The following is a 20,894-nucleotide window of genomic DNA, read 5'->3' on the forward strand; positions in this document are numbered from 1 at the left end:
GTGGTGTACTCCTCAATGCCATTGGAAGAATCCCGGGACATATTCCAGTCTGTGCTAGCAAAACAGTCCTGTAGCTTAGCATCTGATTCATCCGACCACTTTTTAATTGACCGAGTCACTGGTGCTCCCTGCTTTAGTTTTTTCTTGTAAGCAGGAATCAGGAGGATATAATTATGGTCAGATTTGCCAAATGGAGGGCGAAGGAAAGCTTTGTATGCGTCTCTGTGTGTGGAATAAAGGTGGTCTAGAGTTTTTTCCCCCACTGGTTGCACACTTAACATGAAGGAGGGAACGAAGTAGAACATACTATGGTAAGTCAACGACCAATCCTAGTCACCTGAAGCAAACTGAAATCACACTCAACGGCCCAGTGGATACTGATACTGAGCCTGCCCCCGGAAGCCATTCCTTCCAGGCTATAATACCGGGGTTCACATCCATTTCCTCAATTCAGTTCTGCTCTTCAGCGAGCCTAAACTCCCTGACGGCGCGGGGCCAAATATGTTATGCCTCGTTCCCTCCTTCAGGTAACAGAAGTAATATTCATAACTGTTCATTCCCTTTCAGTTGGTCACTTGGTATAACATACTATGGGACCATACATTCACGCTGCAAGCTGGCTCAGAGGGTGACAAATTAGGAAGCCCAAGGCAGCCCAAGCACACACAGGTTCCAACGGCTCCAAACAGGAGTTACAGATGCCACATTTTTCCCTAATACTTACCTGAGAAGCCTGAACTGTCAGAGTCCCATATAGTGAACCAGAACATGCTGCAACTGAAACATATCCCCACAGCATGATGCTGCCACCACCATGCTTCACCGTAGGGATGCTGCCACCACCATGCTTCACCGTAGGGATGGTGCCAGTTTCCTCCAGACGTGACGCTTGGCATTCAGGACAACAAGTTCAATCTTGGTTTCACCAGACCAGAGAATCTTGTTTCTCATGGTCTGAGAGTCCTTTAGGTGCCTTTTGGCAAACTCCAAGTGCGCTGTCATGTGCCTTTTACTGAGGAGTGGCTTCCTGGCCACTCTACCATAAAGGCATGATTGGTGGAGTGCTACAGAGCTGGTTGTCCTTCTGGAAGATTCTCCCATCTCCACAGAGGAACTCTGGAGCTCTGTCAGAGTGACCATTGGGTTCTTGGTCACCTTCCTGACCAAGGCCCTTCTCCCCCGAGGCCACTGTGTTCTTGGGGACATTCAATGCTGCAGAAATGTTTTGGTAGCCTTCCCCAGATCTGTGCCTCGACACAATCCTGTCTCAGCGCTCTACGGACTCTAATTCCTTTGACCTCATGGCTTGGTTTTTTCTCTGACATGCACTGTCAACTGTGGGACCTTATATAGACAGGACTGTGTGTTTCCAAATCATGTCCAATCAATTGAAAATGATTGAAAATGATTTTTTAAATACATTTTAGAATAAGGCTGCAACATAACAAAATGTGGAAAAAGTCAAGGGGTCTGAATACTTTCCGAATGTACTGAATAATAGTGTATAGACAATATGGACAGTATATGAATAGAAAAGGTGTGTACAGCAGTAGTTATATAGGATGAGCATAACTATAATACAGTATATACATATAAAGTGGATAAAACAGTGTGTAAACATTACTAAAGTGACCAGTGTTCAATGATTATGTACTGTACATAGGGCAGCAGTCTCTAAGATGCAGGGTAGCGTACCGGGTGGTAGCCAGCTAGTAACAGTGACTAAGGTTCAGGGCAGGGTACTGGGCAGAGGCCAGCTAGTGGTGACTGTTTAAAAGTATAATGGCCTAGAGATAGAAGCTGTTTATCAGTCTCTTGGTCCCAACTTTGAACCCGAGTGGTGCAGCGGTCTAAGGCACTGCATCTCAGTGCTAGAGGCGTCACTACAGACCCTGGTTCAATTCCAGGCTGTATCACAACTGGTCGTGATTGGTAGTCCTATAGGGCGGTGCACAATTGGCCCAGCGTCGTCCGGGTTAGGGTTTGGCCGGGGTAGGCTGTAATTGTAAATAAGAATTTGTTCTTAACTGACTTGCCTAGTTAAATAAAGGTTTAAAAAATAAAAAACCTGTACTCAGGCCGTGGCTTGAGTACTGGCTCAGGCCAGTGGCTTCTTGGCCTTCCTGTGACACCGGGTTCTGTAGATGTCAAGGACGGCAGGCAGTGTTCCCCATGTGATGCGTTGGGCTTTCCGCACCACCCTCTGGAGAGCCCTGTGTTTGTGGACATTGCAATTGCTGTACCAGGTGTTGATATAGCCCAACAGGATGCTCTCAATGGTGTATCTGTAAAAGTTTGTGAGGGTCTTATGGGCTAAGCTGAAACTCTTCAGCCTCCTAAGGTTGAAGAGGCGCTGTTGTGCCATCTTCACTGCACTGTCTGTGTAAAGGGACCACTTCAGGTCGTCAAAGATGTGCAGGCCTGAAGAACTTGAAGTTGTGGCCTTTACTGTGGCCCCGGCGATGTGGATGGGGGCGTGCTCTCTCTGCTGTCTCCTGTAGTCCACGATCAGCTCCTTTGTTTTGTTGACGTTGCGGGAGAGGTTATTTTCCTGGCACTACTGTTCCAAGGCTCTCACCTCCTCCCTGTTGGCTGTCTCGTCATTTTTGGTAATTAGGCCTACCATTGTTGTGTCGTCAGCAAACTTGATGATTGAGTTGGAGACATGCGAGGCCACGCAGTCATGGGTGAACAAAGTACAGTAGGGGGCTGAGCACGCACACCTGTGGAGTCCAGGACCCAGTTGCACAGGGAGGGGTTCAGACCCAGGGCCCTGAGTTTAGTGATGAGCTTGGAGGGCACTATGATGTTAATTTTCTAAATATCTGTGTAGTGAGTAAGCTAGTGTTCCTGTTTGTATGTTGACAATAAATGTTATTTATTGTGGGAAACTGGTGGGAAAAGTCCCTTAGGTTTAAAAATGTCAAAACTAGTCTTAGAACCCATAACAAAACAATACTGTATTAAAAAATATATATATTATTAAATACATATAGCCAGAAATGACATATGATCAAAGTTTCAATAAAGAAATGTCAGTCAAATTGATTGGGTTAGTTTGTAACGTCACTTTGAGCCATTTTGTTCAGTACATCATCGCTGAGGAATTTGATTGTGGAGAAGATGGTGGAAACTGAGGTTTTGTTTGAAACTGCCAGTGAGACGGGTGAAGCTAATAGTACAGAAAGTGAGAATGAGTGGGTTACAGTGGCGAAGAAAAGGGGAAACGAGAAGGAAAGCTGTGGTGGGAAATAGGAAACCACTAGACTTGTTTTTAGTTGGGGTGAGGGTTTTGGATCAATGCTTCTTGGGAAATTCGTTTAACGTCTCGAGGAAAATCTGGAGTGTTTTGGAGGAAAGTGTGAAGTCGGCGAGAGTCACAAGAAGTGATCTTATTTAGATTTTTTGTGTGTCTGCCGAGCAGAATAAGTGTGTTTTAAGACTCCAAAATATATCAGAGTGGAAGGTTTCCTGTATAGATTTTCGTAGCCGGGCAACTATCAAGGGGATTATTTCTGGGGTGGCGCAAGAAATAAAGGCAGAGGATATTACCGAAGACACCGATGGAGTGGTTGGTGCACGTTGACTGACCTGTATGGTGGATGGAGAAAATATATTAACTTCATCCATGCTACTGTTCTTTGATGAAGAGTCTCTCCCTTCTCATATAAAGTTAGGATTCATGATTTTGTGCATAAGCTAGGATTCATGCTTTTTGTGCATAAGCCCCTTCAGTATCATAAATGTAAAAGATTTGGTCATGTGTCAAGTGTGTGCAGAAGGGAAGAGTATCATATGCCAGATGAAGTGAAATTATGCAACTGTGGAGGTGAACATGCACCTGAATTCCTGGAGTGCCCTGTTAGGGTGAAGGAGAATGAGGTGGCAAGGGTAAGGAGTGTTCAGCGTGTCTCTTATCTGGAGGGGGTGAGAAGATTGGAAGGAACGAGTGGCGGGGAAGAAACAATGTGTCACGCCCTGACCTTAGAGATCCTTTATTCTCTATCTTGGTTAGGTCGGGGTGTGACTAGGGTGAGCATTCTAGTTTCTTTATTTCTAGGTTGGCTTGGTATGGTTCCCAATCAGAGGCAGCTGTCTATCGTTGTCTCTGATTGGGGATCATATTTAGGCAGCCTTTTCCCACCTGTTTGTTGTGGGATCTTGTTTTTGTGTAGTGCCTTTGAGCACTGCGTTTGCTTCACGTTTCGTTACGCTTTATTGTTTTTGTACGTTTCATTTATTAAACATGTGGAACTCTACGCACGCTGCGCCTTGGTCCATTTATTCCAACGATCGTGACAGAAGATCCCACCACCCACGGACCAAGCAGCGTGCCCAGGAGGAGCAGTGATCCTGGGCCTGGGAGGAAAGCCAGGAGTGGAGGACATCCTGGACTTGGGACAAAATAATGGCAGGAGACAAAAGCCTGCCATGGAAGCAGGCGGAAGCAGCGAAGGAGGGACAGCGACGACACCGGGGTGTCGAAGAAGCAGCCACGTTGTGCCAGCTCTACGCTCCGGACCTCCAGTGCGCCTCCACGGCCCAGTACGTCCTGTGCCGGTTCTACGCACCGTGTTTCCAGTGCGCCTCCACAGCCCAGTACGTCCTGTGCCGGTTCCACGCACCCGGCCTCCTGTGCGTCTCCTCATCCCGGTACGTCCTGTGCCGGCTCTACACACCAGGCCTCCAGTGCCGGCTCCCCAGCCCGGTACGTCCTGTGCCGGCTCCACGCTCCAGGCCTCCTGTGCATCCTGTGCCGGCTCCACGCACCAGGCCTCCAGTGACGGTCTGCAGTTTTTTTTTTTGGGGGGGGCACATGGGGTGGTCGGCGACGCTGAGGGGTGAGTCAGAGACCATGGAGGAAGCGATGGATAGATTGAGAGAGAGTGAACGGAGGGGTGAGATAGAGACCTTCAAGGAGTGGTTGGCAAAATGTGAAGAGAGTGAAGCGGAAGAGCTGTTGGTTTGGCTGAAGAGGCAAGACAGTCGCCCTGAGGAGCGTGTTAGCCGTCCGATGCCACCTGTGTCAGCCCCCCGTATTCTACCTGAGGAGCGTGTCATCTGTCCGGTACCATCTGTGCCGGCTCCACGCACCAGGTCTCCAGTGCGCCTCCACAGCCCAGTACGTCCTGTGCCAGCTCTCCGCACTCGCTTTGAGGAGCGTGTTATCGTTCCGGTACAATGTGTGCCGGTTCTACGCACCGTGTCTCCAATACGCCTCCACAGCCCGGTGCGTCCTGTGCCAGCTCCCCGCACTTGCCGTGCGAAGGTTGTCATCTGTCCAGGACACGTTGTGCCAGCTCTACGCTCCGGACCTCCAGTGCGCCTCCACGGCCCAGTACGTCCTGTGCCGGTTCTACGCACCGTGTTTCCAGTGCGCCTCCACAGCCCAGTACGTCCTGTGCCGGTTCCACGCACCCGGCCTCCTGTGCGTCTCCTCATCCCGGTACGTCCTGTGCCGGCTCTACACACCAGGCCTCCAGTGCCGGCTCCCCAGCCCGGTACGTCCTGTGCCGGCTCCACGCTCCAGGCCTCCTGTGCATCCTGTGCCGGCTCCACGCACCAGGCCTCCAGTGACGGTCTGCAGTCCGGAGCCTCCAGCGATGGTTCCCAGTCCGGAGCCACCAGCGACGGATCCATGGCCCGGAGCCACCAGCGACGGATCCATGGCCCGGAGCCACCAGCGACGGATCCATGGCCCGGAGCCACCAGCGACGGATCCATGGCCCGGAGCCACCAGCGAGGGTTCCCAATCCGGAGCCTCCAATGACGATCCAAGGTCCGGAGCTCCCGACGACGTCCACGGACCGTAGCCTCCAGCGACGATCCACGGTCTGGTTCCTCCGCCGACGATCCACGGTCCAGTTCCTCCGGCGACGATCCCCGCACCAGAGCTGCCACCGAAGGGGTACTGTCACGCCCTGACCTTAGAGATCCTTTATTCTCTATTTTGGTTAGGTTGGGGTGTGACTAGGGTGGGCATTCTGGTTTCTTTATTTCTAGGTTGGCTTGGTATGGTTCCCAATCAGAGGCAGCTGTCTATCGTTGTCTCTGATTGGGGATCATATTTAGGCAGCCTTTTCCCACCTGTTTGTTGTGGGATCTTGTTTTTGTGTAGTGCCTTTGAGCACTGCGTTTGTGTCACGTTTCGTTACTCTTTATTGTTTTTGTGAGTTTCATTTATTAAACATGTGGAACTCTACATACGCTGCGCCTTGGTCCATTTATTCCAACGATCGTGACACAATGGTAGTAGAGCTACCACGACCAGAGTTCTTATCAACTGAGGGACAGTGAAATTATATATTTTTAAAAGGTGGACTTTGTATTATTTATTGCAATGGGCATAAACTGTACAGCACACGTGGAGAAGTCTAAGAAAATTGAAATCATTGTGAATGCCACTGAACGTTTTTTGGTCTTTGTGGTTTCACAGCCGAGTCCATGCAAGAATTCCTGTCGGTGAATGTACCACCATCACAGGCCCCTGAGCCTGTGTAGGGATGTATTTTGGAGTGGACTGTGATTGAAGAAGTGGGACGGGTTTTCTTAGTTGGTGTTTTATTTTGTATGATGACGTTTTCCCCCTTTCCCGCAATATGTTTGTAGTTTCTTATTCAACACCCCGTCCAGCTGGTGGCGGTAATGCACCATTAACATTGGATCCCAACCGCCGTTAACCCCGATGGAAGAAGAAGTACGTCATCGCTGTGCGTCATTGTCACGAAAGGGGGGCTGGCAGATGCCTTTTCGAAACAACAATAACCTGTTGTCGCTCAGGTACGACCCTTTTCTTTTCACAAACATATATATATATATATTTTACATTGGTTAATAGAGTCAATTGCCACGAATTCAGACTCTGTGAAATCTTTAATTGGTTCATCTTTGCTAGCTAACTTTAGCTTAGTAGCTAGCTAACTTCTATAGCTAAACAGCGCGTTATGCAAGTTGGCCAGCCGTTGTATTTATATGTTGGGTAAATACAGAACTCGTGTGACTCAGGTATCTAACGTTTGGCTTAGCTTGTTAACGTTATCATGCTATAGTTGACATGGAAAACTTCTAGCTATATCAACTAGCCAGTGTGTAACATGTCATTGCTAGCTAAGATGGCTAGCTGCTTCTAGCTATATCATCTAGCCATTGTGTAACATCATGCCATTGCTAGCCGATTACATGTTTACATTTTAGCAGATGCTCTTATCTAGACCGACTTAGCCTCGTATGAATGTACATCAATGAGTGGATACATTTTTGTACCGTTTCGTACTGGTCCCCCGTCAGACTCGAACCCACAACCCTGGCATTGCAAGTGCCATGCTCTACCAACTGAGCCACAAACACCGTGACGTTGCCAGATGCCTAACTATGGGCGCATTCGTAAATTCACTCTGGCTATCTTCTCCGATTTCAGAGCACTCTCGTCTGAGTGTGCCAGAGCGCAGAATAACTTATGAATTTATGAACGCTCAACACTCGTTGAATATGGCCGATGTGTACATTCTTTAAAAAAAAAAGTGTAATTAAATGGTTGCCAACTGCAGAGTTAATCACCAACGCTCTGGATAACATGAAAACAACCTAATCCGCTCTACTAGGACGAGTAAAATAGTCAGTGAGGTGTTCTCTCATTTGTGTCTGGATGTAGCAAACAAGCTCGCCAACGTTAGCCAGTTAGCTTGGGTGCTTGACTGCGGTTGAGGTCAGAACGATCGGATCAACCCTACTCCTAGCTTGCTAACGTAAACTCACCCCATTCCGTACAAATGTGCACAACCGCAACATTCATACGAGGCTACAAAGAAAACTAATGGGACTGTAGCGACTGTGTTGACTTCAAAATCGGGGGTGTGAACTACGTTTCTATTCAAGCGTTGATCGACATGGTAATGGCTCTATAGTATTGGAGAAAAGTTGAAAAAACGGACCCTCCGTTACATCGTGACGTGTCATGTCTTAACGTACAGCATGCATAAAGCAACTATTTCTGTCTTACAATCTCTCCACCAGGTGCAGCACTTCTCTCATGTTTAAAAACAAGAAATGGACAGTGACGGGGTAAGGGGGGATACCCGGTAATTTTTTGCGTCATCATTGCATGCAATCATCACTCTCAAAGCCGCTGTTTACTTCTAAGATCACTTTAGCACCGCCCTAAAAACCCGACTCAAATTCGACAAACCTTCAAATAGATATGTAATGACACATTATATAAACTCTTTATAGTGTTTTATTTACATTTTAGAGGCGATAAGTTGGACAAATCGAGTGAAAAAAAGCAATTTTCCCACACGTCTCTCCTTCTCACTATCACGCATTAGTTTCACTTCCCCACCCGCCATTTTTTTAAAGACCCGACGGAGCTCATTGCCTTGTTGAATTATGCAGAAACGGGCAGCGTGGGGGTCATGTAATTAATTCTGTTGGAAAGGGGAGAAATTGTGCTTTACAATGGTATTGACATTACAGTTGATCTGGAGGTATTACGTTTTTGGGGCGCTAAAATAAGGTCAATTGTACGGACCAAGGCGATGTACAAAAGTGAGTGAGTTTACGTTACTTCCAGACAAATAAGAGAACATCTCACTCTGACCATTTTACTCGCCCTAGCAGTGCTGGTTGGACTGTTTTCGTGTTATCCAGAGCGTTGGCGACTAACTGCGCTGCTGGCAACAATTTTATTATGCCTTTTTGCCGTTTACTGACACCAGCCATAATCAACTGGTGTTGAGCGTTCGTAAATGCATCACTTATTCTGCACTCTCGCATACTCAGATGAGTGTTCTGAAATCGGAGCAGATAGCCATAGTGACCCTATTGTTCGTAAATTCACTCTGGAGTGCCAGAGAGCGCTTGTAAACTCTCTGAGCGTTTCACACTCTGAACGCTCTGGCCGAGGAGTAGGGTTGATCGGAGTGTTCTGACCTCACAACGGCAGTCAAGCACCCAAGCTAACTGGCCAAGTGGTTAGAGCGTTGGGCCAAAATCAAATCAAACTTTATTTGCCACATATGCCAAATACAACTAGTGTAGATTTTACCTTGAAATGCTTACTTACAAGCCCTTAACTTCTCTAGGGTAGGGGGCAGCATTCAGAATTTTGGATGAAAAGCATGCCCAAATTAAACTGCCTGCTACTCGGTCCCAGAAGATGTGATAGGCATATAACTGGTAGATTTTGATAGAAAACACTCTAAAGTTTCCAAAACTGTTAAAATAGTGTCTGTGCGTATAACAGAACTGATTTGGCAGGCGAAAACCTGAGAAATCCATGCAGGAAGTTTTTTTGTTGTTGGTTTTGTAGTTTTCTATTCAATGCCATTACAGTATCCATTGACTTAGGACTCAAATTGCAGTTCCTATGCCTTCCACTAGATGTCAACAGTCTTTAGAAATTGTTTCAGGCTTGTATTCTGAAAAATGAGGGAGTAAGAGCAGTCTGAATGAGTGAACCCTGCTGTGTCACAGAGCTTTTTCATGCGCGCGACCGAGAGAGTGCCTTTCATGTTTACCTTTTATATTGACGACGTTATTGTCCGGTTGAAATATTATAGATTATTTAGGCTAAAAACAACCTGAGGATTGAATATAAACATCGTTTGACATGTTTCTATGAACTTTACGGATACAATTTGGATTTTTTGTCTGCCTGTTGTGACTGCGTTTGAGCCTGTGGATTACTGAAGAAAACGCTCAAACAAAACTGAGGTTTTTGGATATAAAGAGAGACTTTATCAAACAAAAGGAACATTTATTGAGTAAATGAATGTCTTCTGAGTGCAACCATATGAAGATCATCAAAGGTAAGGGATTAATTTTATCTCTATGACTTGTGTAACTCTTCTACTTGGCTCGTTACTGTTTGTAATGATTTGTCTGCTGGGCTATGTTCTAAAATAATCGTACGGTATGCTTTCGCCATAAAGCATTTTAAAAATCTGACACTGGTTGGATTCACAAGAAGTTAATCTTTAAACCTATGTAAAATATGTTTTGTTTTCTGAATTTTTATAATGACTATTTCTGTATTTGAATTTGGCGCTCTGCAATCTCACTGGATGTTGGCCAGGTGGAACGCTAGCGTCCCACATACCCTATTAACCAACAGTGCAGTTCAAGAAGAAGAAAATATTTACTAAGTAGGCTAAAATAAAAAGTAACACAATAAGAATAACGATGCTACATACAGGGGGCACCGGTACCGAGTCAGTGTGCGGGGGTACAGGCTAGTTGAGGTAATCTGTACATGTAGGTGGGGGTGAAGTGACTATCCATAGGTAACAACCAAACAGTGAGTAGCAGCAGTGTACAAAAGGGGGGAGGGTCGTCAATGTAACTTGTCCGGTGGCGATTTTATGAATTGTTCAGCAGTCTTATGGCTTGGGGGTAGAAGCTGTTGAGAAGCCTTTTGGTTCTAGACTTGGCACTCCGGTACCGCTTGCTGTGCGGTAGCAGAGAAAACAGTCTATAACTTGGGTGACTGGAGTCTCTGACAATTTTATGGGGCGACAGCGTAGCCTAGTGGTTAGAGTGTTGGACTAGTAACTGAAAGTTTGCAAGATTGAATCCCCGAGCTGACAAGGTACAAATCTGTCGTTCTGCCCCTGAACAAGGCAGTTAACCCACTGTTCCTAGGCAGTCATTGAAAATAAGAATTTGTTCTTAACTGACTTGCCTGGTAAAATAAAATAAAAATATTGGTCCAGGAAGCTTGGCCCCAGTGATGTACTGGGTGGTTCAGAGGAAAGCCCATAAAACTACCCTCTGTGTAGCGCCTTTACGGTCAGATGCCAAGCAGTTGCAATACCAGGCGGTGACGCAACCGGTCAGGATGCCCTTGATGTAGAAACATTTGAGGATCTGGGGACCCATGCCAAATCTTTTCAGTCTCCTGAGGGGGGAAAAGGTTTTGTCGTGCCCTCTTCATGACTGTCTTGGTATGTTTGGACCATGATAGTTCGTTGGTGATGTGGACACCAAGGAACTTGAAACTCTCGACCTGCTCCACTGCAGCCCCGTCGATGTTAATGTTCGGCCCGCCTTTTCCTGTAGTCCACGATCAGCTCCTTTGTCTTGCTCACATTGATGGAGAGGTTGTTGTCCTGGCACCACACTGCCAGTTCTCTGACCTCCCTATAGGCCGTCTCATTGTTGTTGGTGATCAGGCCTACCACTGTTGTGTTGTCAGCAAACTTAATGACGGTGTTGGTCGCGTTTGGCCATGCAGTCGTGGGTGAACAGGGAATACAGGAGGGAACTAAGTACACACCCCTGAGGGGCCCCAGTGTTAAGGATCAGCGTGGCAGACATGTTGCTGCCTACTCTTACCACCTGGGGGCGGCCCGTCAGGAAGTCCAGGATCCAGTTGCAGAGGGAGGTGTTTAGTCCCAGAGTCCTTAGCTTAGTGATGAGCTTCGTGGGCACTATGGTGTTGAATGCTGAGCTGTAATCAATGAACAGCATTCTCAAATAGGTGTTCCTTTTGTCCAGGTGAGAAAGGGCAGTGTGGAGTGCGGTTGAGATTGCGTCATCTGTGGATCTTTTGGGGCGGTATGCGAATTGGAGTCGGTCTAGGGTGTCCGGGAGGATGCTGTTGATGTGAGCCATGACCAGCCTTTCAAAGCACTTCATGGCTACCGATGTGAGTGCCACGGGTCGGTAATCATTTAGGCAGGTTCTTCGCTTCCTTGGGCACAGGGACTATGGTGGTCTGCTTGAAACATGTTGGCATTACAGACTAGGTCAGGGAGAGGTTGAAAATGTCAGTGAAGACACTTGACAGTTGGTCCGTGCATGCTTTGAGTACACGTCCTGGTATTCCATCTGGCCCAGCGGCTTTGTGAATATTGACCTGTAAAGGTTTTGTTCACATCGGCTACCAAGAGTGTTATCACACAGTCATCCAGAACAGCTGTTGCTCTCATGCATGCTTCAGTGTTGCTTGCCTCGAAGCGAGCATAAAAGGCATTTAGCTCGTCTGGTAGGCTCGCATCACTGGGCAGCTCGCGTCTGGGTTTCCCTTTGTAGTCCGTAATAGTTTTCAAGTGCTGCCACATCCGACGAGCGTCAGAGCCGGTGTAGTAGGATTCAATTTTAATCCTATATTGACGCTTTTCTTGTTTGATGGTATGTCTGAGGGCATAGTGTGATTTCTTATAAGCGTCCGGATTAGTCTCCCACTCCTTGAAAGCGGCTGCTCTAGCATTTAGCTCGATGCGGATGCTGCATGTAATCCATGGCTTCTGGTTGGAAGCTTATCATAAGGTACTCTACCTCAGGCGAGCAATACCTCGAGACTTCTTTAATATTAGACATCGCGCACCAGCTGTTATTGACAAAAAGACACACACCCCCACCCCTCGTCTTACCAGAGGTAGCGTCTCTGTTTTGCCGGTGCATGGAAAATCCCGCTAGCTCTATGTTGTCCGTATCTTTGTTCAGCCACGTCTCGGTGAAACATAAGATGTTACAGTTTTTAATGTCCCGTTGGTAGGATAATCTTAATAGTAGGTCATCAATTTTATTTTCCAATTATTGCACGTTAACAAGAATGGAAGGCATTGGGAGTTTACTCGCTCGCCTCCTGATTCTCAGAAGGATCCCCGATCTGCGTCCCCTTTTCCTGCGTCTTCACGCAAAAAGTGTGGATCTGGGCCTGTTCCAATGAAAGCAGGATATCCTTCTCGTCAGACCCGTTAGAGGAAAAAGTTTCTTCCAGTCCGCGGTGAGTACTCGCTTTTCTGATGTCCAGAAGTTCTTTTCGGTCATAAGAGACGGTAGCAGCAACATTATGTACACAAAACTAAAAAAATATATTAAAAAATAGCACAATTGGTTGGGAGAATGTGAAACTTCAGCCATGTTCTTCGGTGCCATTTTGCCATTTTTGGGAAAGGTTACTGGATCGAATCGCCGAGCTGACAAGGTAAAAATATGTTGTTCTGCCTCTGAGCAAGGCAGTTAACCCACTGTTCCCCGGGCCCCGAAGACGTTGATGTCGATTTAAGGCATCCCCCCGCACCTTTCTGAGGTTAAATGCAGAAGACACATTTCAGGTGAATACATTGTTGGACAACTGACTAGGTATCCCCCTTTCCTTTTCCCAAAGTTGGCTAGCTAGCTACTGGGGGTGCATTCGTAAATTCACTCTGGCTATCTATTCCGATTTCAGAGCATTTTTGTCTGTGTCAATTCGATGGTGAGTCAACTTGCCACCTAGTTTGGTTTATGATAGAATGGCTCTATGTATAGTTAGGTTGTTCGTCGAAAACATAATGTCAAAATAATACATTGATTCTGTCAGCTGAAGAATAGGCCTAGTCTTAGGGATGCCGAAGAAGTTCCAGGGTGAGAACTCCAAGGCGGTCACTGCCAAGGTCCGCAAGGCAGAGGCCAAAGCAGTGGAAGACGCCCGCAAGAAGAAGGAGCTGGAGGATGCACTATGGCAGGAGAACGACAAACATGTCCTGAAGAAAGAACAGAGGAAGGTGAGACCTTTCGCACTCGTTTCCTATTCTCACACGGGGTCAAATAGTCTGCAGTAGTATTATATTGGGCTATATCACAATCCAGTATCTGGCTATGTATGTACAGACACCACACTCTAGAATTGACTGAATGTTGAAGTGGGCCTGATCATTTAGGCTTAACTTTAAATGTCCCCTCTCTGAACCTGCAGGATGACAAGGAGAAAAAGCGCCTTGAGGCCCTGGAGCGAAAGAAGGAGAACCAGCGGCTCTTAGATGAGGAGGCTGCAAAGATTAAGGGCAAGGCCAAGGAGGCTGCTGCTGCTGCTGTGGTGGCAGGCAAAGTGACTCGGGCCCAGATTGAGGAGACGCTGCGCGTCGAGCAGCAGCTACAACAGCAGGAGCAACCTAAAGAGAAAGGCAATGACCTCACCAATATACCTTCAATCATTAACCAGGCTCTCTTTCCTCCGGGTTCTGTTCTATTCTCATGGTCTCCCTCTCCTATGTTCGTGTCCACAGAAAAGAGCCACCTGGAGACGCCCCTGGAGGAGAATGTGAATCGCATCATTCCTGAGGAAGGTGTTGTGGAGGCTAGAACCATAGAGGATGCCATTGCCATGCTCAGGTACAGAATACTGTATAGGCATAACCTCTCAATGTTGCTTTTGTAGGGGGTAACAATGTTAAGATTACAGGTGAGAACCAGGGGAGCCTTTCCATTGGTGTACCATACCGTTATCAACAAAGTGGGTTTGGTGCGCCTTCAGAAAGTCTTAACAATTCTTGGCTTTTTTTCACATATTGTTGTTAGTCTAAATTTAAAATGTATTGGATTTAGATTTTGTGTCACTGATCTACACACCCCATCACGTCGAAGTGGAATTGTGTTTTTAGAAATGTTTACAAATTCATTAAAAATGAAAATCTGAAATGTCTTGAGTCAATACGTATTCAACCCTTTTGTTATGGCAAGCCTAAATAAGTTCAGGAGTAAAAATGTGTTTAATAAGTCATAATTTGCATGGACTCACTGTATGCAATAATAGTGTTTAATTATTTTTAAATGACAACCCAATCTCTATACCCCACACACATACAATTATCTGTAAGGTCCCTCAGTCGAGCAATGAATTTCAAGCACAGATTCAACCACAAAGAACAGGGAGGTTTTCCAATGTTTCGCAAAGAAGGGCACCTATTGGTAGTTGTCATTTAATATCTCTTTGAGAAAGGTGAAGTTATTAATTACACTTTGGATGGTGTATCAATGCACCCAGTCACTACAAAGGTACAGGCACCCTTCCTAACTCGGTTGCCCGAGAAGAAGGAAACCGCTCAGGGATTTCACCATGAGGCCAATGGTGATTTTAAAACCATTGTGATGGGAGGTAATTGACGATGAATCAACATTGTAGTTACTCCACAATACTAACCCAAATGAAAGCGTGAAAAGACGTAAGCCTGTACAGATTACAAAATATTCCAAAACATGCATCCTGTTTGCAATAAGGCATTAAAGAAATTCACTTTGTCCTGAATACAAAGTGTTTTGTTTGGGGAAAATCCATATTTTGGTGGTGGCTGCATCATGTTATGGGTATACTTGTTATCGGCAAGGGAGTTTTTCAGGATAAAAAAGAAATGGAATAGAGCTAAGCACATGCAAATCCTATAGGAAAAACTGGTTCAGTCTGCTTTCCAACAGACATTTGGAGACAATTTCACCTTTTCAGCAGGACAATTACTTAAAACCCAAGGCCAAATATACACTGCAGTTGCTTACCAAGACGACATTGAATGTTCTTGAGTGGCCTAGTTACAGTTTTGACTTAAATTGGCTTGGAAGTCTATGGAAAGACTTAAATGTCTGTCTAGCAATGATCAACAACCAACTTGACAGAGCTTGAACAATTAAAAAAATAAAATAATGGGCAAATGTTTTGCAATCCAGCTGTGCAAAGCTCTTAGACGTTCTTCCACTTTGACAGAGTATTTTGTGTAGATTGTAAACAAAAAATGTAAATGGAATCCATTTTAATCCTACTTTGTAACACAACAAAATGTGGAAAAAGTCAACGGGTGAGAATACTTTCTGAAGGCACTGTATAACATCAGTTACTTCTCATACTCTAGGCTATATACAAGAAGATGAAGCAGGCATGGCAGGTTTCATAAGTATGAGGGTCCATAGAGTAGCTAAAGTGAGAGAAGTCGAGAGACAAATTTCAACCCGTCCTCTTGTGTGTTTCTTTCCCAGCACGGCTGAAGAGCTCGACCGCCACCCAGAGCGCAGGGTGAAGGCAGCGTTCGCTGCGTTCGAGGATCTGAACATGCCCCTTCTTAAAAAAGAGAACCCCAACATGCGGCTGTCGCAGCTCAAGCAACAGCTGAAAAAGGAGTGGATGAAGTCGCCAGAGAACCCCTTGAACCAGCGCTTTGCCAACTACAACACAAAGTGAACCAACTCCAGCAGCAGCTAATACAAAACTGTCTACCTATGCACATTGGACCTTACAATGGAAGATGCCCCCAACCTATAATTATTCCCCCATTTATGAATGTGTTGCTGGAAAAGCTGCACTCATTTCCTAGGAAGGACCTCCGATGCAAGGAATGACCTTGGGACTTCCGCTTGTTACGTTCCGATTTGACAAGGAAAAGCAAACCCCCTCCCCCAACCAATGTTCCTGATGATTTTACTTTACTGTGCATGTCCACTTGTGAAGCATCTCGGCAGTTTATGGATTTTATTCCCACTGTCAGTTTTTGGCACTTATGTTGAAAAGGGATTAAAGTCATTTATTTCAGTTCACAATACACTAACATATCTAATTCTTTCTGAGAATGAGACTACAGGTATGTGATCTGCACTCTTGCCTATCGTAGTCGCCTCCATTCACCCCCGATGACGATAATAATAACCCACATAAGAAAATATCACGACCAGAGCCAGTTGTTGACTTGTAAGAATACTGGCTTGTTATGAACTGCCATTTTGAGCACCACTGGAAATGACAACCCCTTTCCCTATGATAAAGTGTCATGTGGCACCTGTTCCCCATCCTAACAAGGCCTTATTAGGTGCACCTACTCAATACATCAATACTGTTGTTGCTAATCCTGGTATCATGCAGTATTCAGACCTAATATTGCATCTGCTTTCAGGTTACATTGAATTGCATGGAGATTGTTATCGCTTTTTTGTAAGTGAAATTTGAAAAGACTACAAAAAAATATTTCAAATTCATGTAAATCTAAATACCCCCCCCCCCCCCCCCCCAAAAAAATGTAATGCGGGTTTACGTAACATTTTCTCACCTTCATGTTTTCGAAAGTTTATGTAGAAAGGCCGTCTCATTTATTGAAAGCATACAGCTCACCACATCTCTTGTCAGTCGTGTTTTAGGAGCTGCAGCTAAGAAGTGTCTCCTAACACCCACCACTTCTGTTTCAACAGCACAATCATTTAGCACAAGTGGGTTTTTAAAATTCACTGCATTTTGATCTACACTCATTTCGCCACTTAAATAGACTTTCAGCCGTGTGCATGCCTTACATTAGTGCTCGTTTTCAGCCAGGTTTCCATCTGAAGAGGATACTGAAAGTGTTAAGCTGTGTTCTGGTTCTCTGTCCTTTTCCTCCCCAAGTCCAGACAGGCATTTACTGCACTGCTGGAGCTAGAAACAAGTCATCTGTACGCGACTAAACTCTGATTTGAAGTGCACACATGTTCACTCCCTTACATAGATTTAAAATGAATAGACTGGTGTAAGGAATACGTGCACAAATCCAGTGCTTTTAAACACATGGAGTCAACAAGTGCACACTTACAGTAAAAAGGAAGGGAATTGGAATTCATCTTTTTGTTCCCAGTGGCTCCTGAATTTGACTCTCATGCTATGCCACTGGATGACACTCAGTAGACTACGCTCACATCCTCATCCATTTAGTTAATTGCTGATCTATAAGATATCTTATCAATTTTATATTTATAAGGTGGAATCGACTGTTGGCATTTATACAAGAATACAGTATTGTGTAGGCATGCCTTTTACTCTGCTACAATACTGTTATAGATGCCAATACCATACAGGTGTAAGAAGTTACTGTGGAATATATATATAGTCAAAACCCTCTTTTATCTAAGTAAATCTGCATAGGTAGAGTTCCTTTTTAGTTCAAATGACAGTTGTAACTGAGAGGATGACCAATAAATATCATTACCATATTTGCTGTTAAATCAACTGTCTTTTTGTTTTTAATTTATGCCACATTTATATTACAATTCACTTGAACACAATATACATTGACCTTTGAAGCTCGGCAACTATTTATTTGGCTTATAACAGTGTCCTGTGCTGCCTTTCTTTACAATGTTTTTTTAAAGCACAGCAACATTCAAACAGTAGCCTGCTGACCAAGCACGCAGTGGTCTTTGTAACTTTGCCTGCCACCAGTTTGAAAGAGCGTAACGATGTATTACTAACAGGAAATGTTTATAGCTTCACCTCAATGGCGTTTTGAAAGTAGCTGGGTGTCAGAATTAATGATAGTTTAATTATACTGAACAAAAATATAAATGCAACAATTTCAAAGATTTTACTGAGTTAGAGTTCATATAAGGAAATGAGTCAATTGAAATAAATGTATTAGGCCCTAATCTATGGAATTCACATGACTGGGAATACAGATATGCATTTGTTGGTCACAGATACCTTAAAAAAAGGTAGGGGCATGGCTCAGAAAACCAGTCAGTATCTAGTGTGACCACCATTTACCTTAAACAACATGACACATCTCTTTCGCATAAAGTTGATCAGGCTGTTGATTGTGGCCTGTGGAATGTTGTCCCACTCTTCAATGGCTGTGCGGAGTTGCTGGATTTTGGTGGGAACTAGAACAAGCTGTCGATCCAGAGCATCCAAAACATACTCAATGGGTGACATGTCTGGTGAGTATGCAGGCCATGGAAGAACTGGGACATTTTCAGCTTCCAGGAATTGTGCACAGATTGTTGCTGTGCATTATCATGCTGAAACATGAGGTGATGGCGGCAGATGAATGGCACGAAATCTGGCCCTCATGATCTTGTCACTTTATCTCTGTGCAGTCAAATTGCCATTGATAAAATGCAACTATGTTCGTTGTATGTAGCTTATGCCTGCCCATACCATAACCCCGCCTCCACCATGGGGTACTCGGTTCACGACGTTGACATCAAACCGCTCGCCCACACGATGCCATACATGTGGTCTGCGGTTGTGAGGCCGGTTAGACGTACTGCCAAATTCTCTAAAACGACATCGGAGGCGGCTTATGGTAGAGAAATTAACATTCAATTCTCTGGCAACAGCTCTGGTGGACATTCCTGCAGTCAGCATGCCAATTGCACGCTCCCCCAAAACTTGAGACATCTGTGGCATTGTGCTGTGTGACAAAAGTGCACATTTTAGAGTGGCCTTTTATTGTCCCCAGCACAATGTGCATCAGTGTAATGATTATGCTGTTTAATCGGCTTCTTCATATGCCACACCTTTTAGAGAAATAAGCTTTTTGTGTGTATGGAACATTTTATTTTTTATTTCAGCTCATGAAACATGGGACCAACACTTTACATGTTGCGTTTATATTTTTGTTCAGTTTATATATGATTGTTCATTCAAATGTCATAACTCCACATGTTTTTGAACCTTCAGAGTCGCTCTTGGTTGGTGAGAGACAATCCCTGGTATCCAATGTGATTAAGCCCTCAACTATAGTAAATAATTACATGAAGCGTAATATAACACTTTTATTAAGCCTATAGGTTTAATTATGTATACATAAGTAAATGGCCTAATGACCACATTAAGCACTGTATGTTGTCAAATGCGTTATTAAATCCAATGTTTTATGATTACTTGCTATGGCAAAAGCCAATGTCACTTTTGGACAATAGGCTGATGCAAGTGCTATAATTTATGACAACTGAATATACGATAGACACTTAATTAATAGCTGTATATAATAGCTGTATATAGGCTATTATTCTCTAAAACAATGCCAGGCAGCGAGTGCTGGGTATGGGAACCTTTTACCACAAAAATGTTGAAGTGTCCCAACCACCCCTTAAATGGGGAAGTTGGTTTGGAGCAGAAAGCTTGGATTGCTATTACAAACCTAAAAACATCCCCTGTTTATGATTCAAGAATGAATGACAACCTGTGTGTCACGAGGGTATATAACATACATTGAGAACAACAAGTCAGTTGTCTAGAGTGTGACAGATCTGATGTGATGTATTATGTTCAGGTGATCTCACTCACGTGCAGATTAAAGAAACTTTGGCCCCTTCTCAGTTTATCTTTATGATTCCACGCATATTATTTCTTCAACTCTTTCTCAAGCGTATTGGAGAAGAAGACCCAAGGTCCTACACGAGACCTTTTTCTCCAATGTGTTTTTAAAAGGAGAGAGGATGCAAGGAAAGATGAATGAGAAAGAGGCTTTGTATGTTCCTTGTGGCGGAGGAGATAAGAGGCTCTGTGTAGGCTTTTGAACGACGAAACATCAATGACAAGTTTCTCTGACCCCTAATTGACTATTCTGCTTTGAAAGCACCGACCGACTCCCCATACAACCAACTGTTCTTTTAGCTATCTATGGACCTGCTTTGAGTCCATTTATGTATGTGTGAAGTGTGAATTGGTCCTTATTGCTTAGATCTGATGTCACATCATTTTCTGTATCCCGCACAGACCTAATGCTTTGTCCCCCGTTGCATTTGCATGCCAGGCCTTTAATAAGCCCAGCAGCTGCCCTTTCTTCAGTTTGAATCCTAATGATCACTTTCAAAGGAAAGCGGCCCTATCTCAAGTGTTGAGCACTAGGAAGTCTGCTGTCTGGCTCCCACTTCAAAAGCCTTTCGAGCGGTGCCCTGCCCCGGCACTGGCCAAGATCACCTCCAAGTTGTGTGTGGCTTTCTACAAGGAGAGTGTAGAGAAACGTATCTGAAGGAATAAGGTAAGAGTCTCTGGGCTACGGGGGTCTAGTCAGTTATTTCTCATGCTTTGTGTCGATAGAGCAGAGAAAAGTAATAAATGGGAGATTTTTTCTCCCTAAAGTCATACAATTGACACATTTGTTAAGCAAGCAAAGAGAGGGTCTGATAGCTGTTCAGTTTAAATGCACAATATTGTGAACTGCATTTAACCAGCTCCTTGTGGAGTTTCTTGAATATTATGTAGTCGTTTGATAAATTAGGCTAGGTTTCTTGTCCCGGGGGCAAGTATCTGCGGTGCATTAGGACACTGTTAGACGGAAATGTAAAATCAATTGAATAATATGTGATTCTAATAATTTTCTAAAATAAGTAGTACTGTGGATGTTTTACCATCACCACATTCTACAAGCTTAGTTGGAAAATACACAAGGCTAAATAAT

The 20,894-nt window shown here is 44.7% G+C and overlaps 1 protein-coding gene across 5 annotated transcripts; it reads left to right on the forward strand.

Moving 5' to 3' along the window:
* The first annotated feature begins 6,096 nt into the window (after positions 1-6,096).
* LOC139540879 (coiled-coil domain-containing protein 124-like) lies at positions 6,097-16,743 on the forward strand. Of its 5 annotated transcripts, XM_071344900.1 has the most exons (7): positions 6,692-6,780; positions 12,598-12,727; positions 12,960-13,058; positions 13,307-13,490; positions 13,682-13,889; positions 13,992-14,097; positions 15,730-16,743. In XM_071344900.1, exons 4-7 carry the CDS (start codon positions 13,332-13,334, stop codon positions 15,929-15,931), a joined length of 675 nt encoding a protein of 224 aa, XP_071201001.1. In that variant the 5' UTR covers positions 6,692-6,780; positions 12,598-12,727; positions 12,960-13,058; positions 13,307-13,331; the 3' UTR covers positions 15,932-16,743. The 5 variants fall into 5 exon arrangements, with proteins under 5 accessions (XP_071201000.1, XP_071201001.1, XP_071201003.1 ...); XM_071344902.1 differs by lacking the exons at positions 12,598-12,727; positions 12,960-13,058 and adding an exon at positions 8,014-8,061 and having other exon boundaries at positions 6,710-6,780; XM_071344901.1 differs by lacking the exons at positions 12,598-12,727; positions 12,960-13,058 and adding an exon at positions 8,014-8,078 and having other exon boundaries at positions 6,723-6,780.
* The last annotated feature ends 4,151 nt before the right edge of the window (positions 16,744-20,894 follow it).

This window comes from Salvelinus alpinus, chromosome 16 (genome assembly GCF_045679555.1).
Source record: "Salvelinus alpinus chromosome 16, SLU_Salpinus.1, whole genome shotgun sequence".
Lineage (NCBI taxonomy): Eukaryota > Metazoa > Chordata > Actinopteri > Salmoniformes > Salmonidae > Salvelinus > Salvelinus alpinus.

What these genes read in the sequence shown, in the direction of transcription:
- LOC139540879 (XM_071344899.1), top strand. Translation starts at nt 13,332, where the DNA reads ATGCCGAAGAAGTTCCAGGGTGAGAACTCCAAGGCGGTCACTGCCAAG. An exon ending in TGAAGAAAGAACAGAGGAAG is followed by an intron (nt 13,491 to 13,681) that starts GTGAGACCTTTC and finishes CTGAACCTGCAG; the next exon opens with GATGACAAGGAGAAAAAGCG. An exon ending in GATGCCATTGCCATGCTCAG is followed by an intron (nt 14,098 to 15,729) that starts GTACAGAATACT and finishes TTTCTTTCCCAG; the next exon opens with CACGGCTGAAGAGCTCGACC.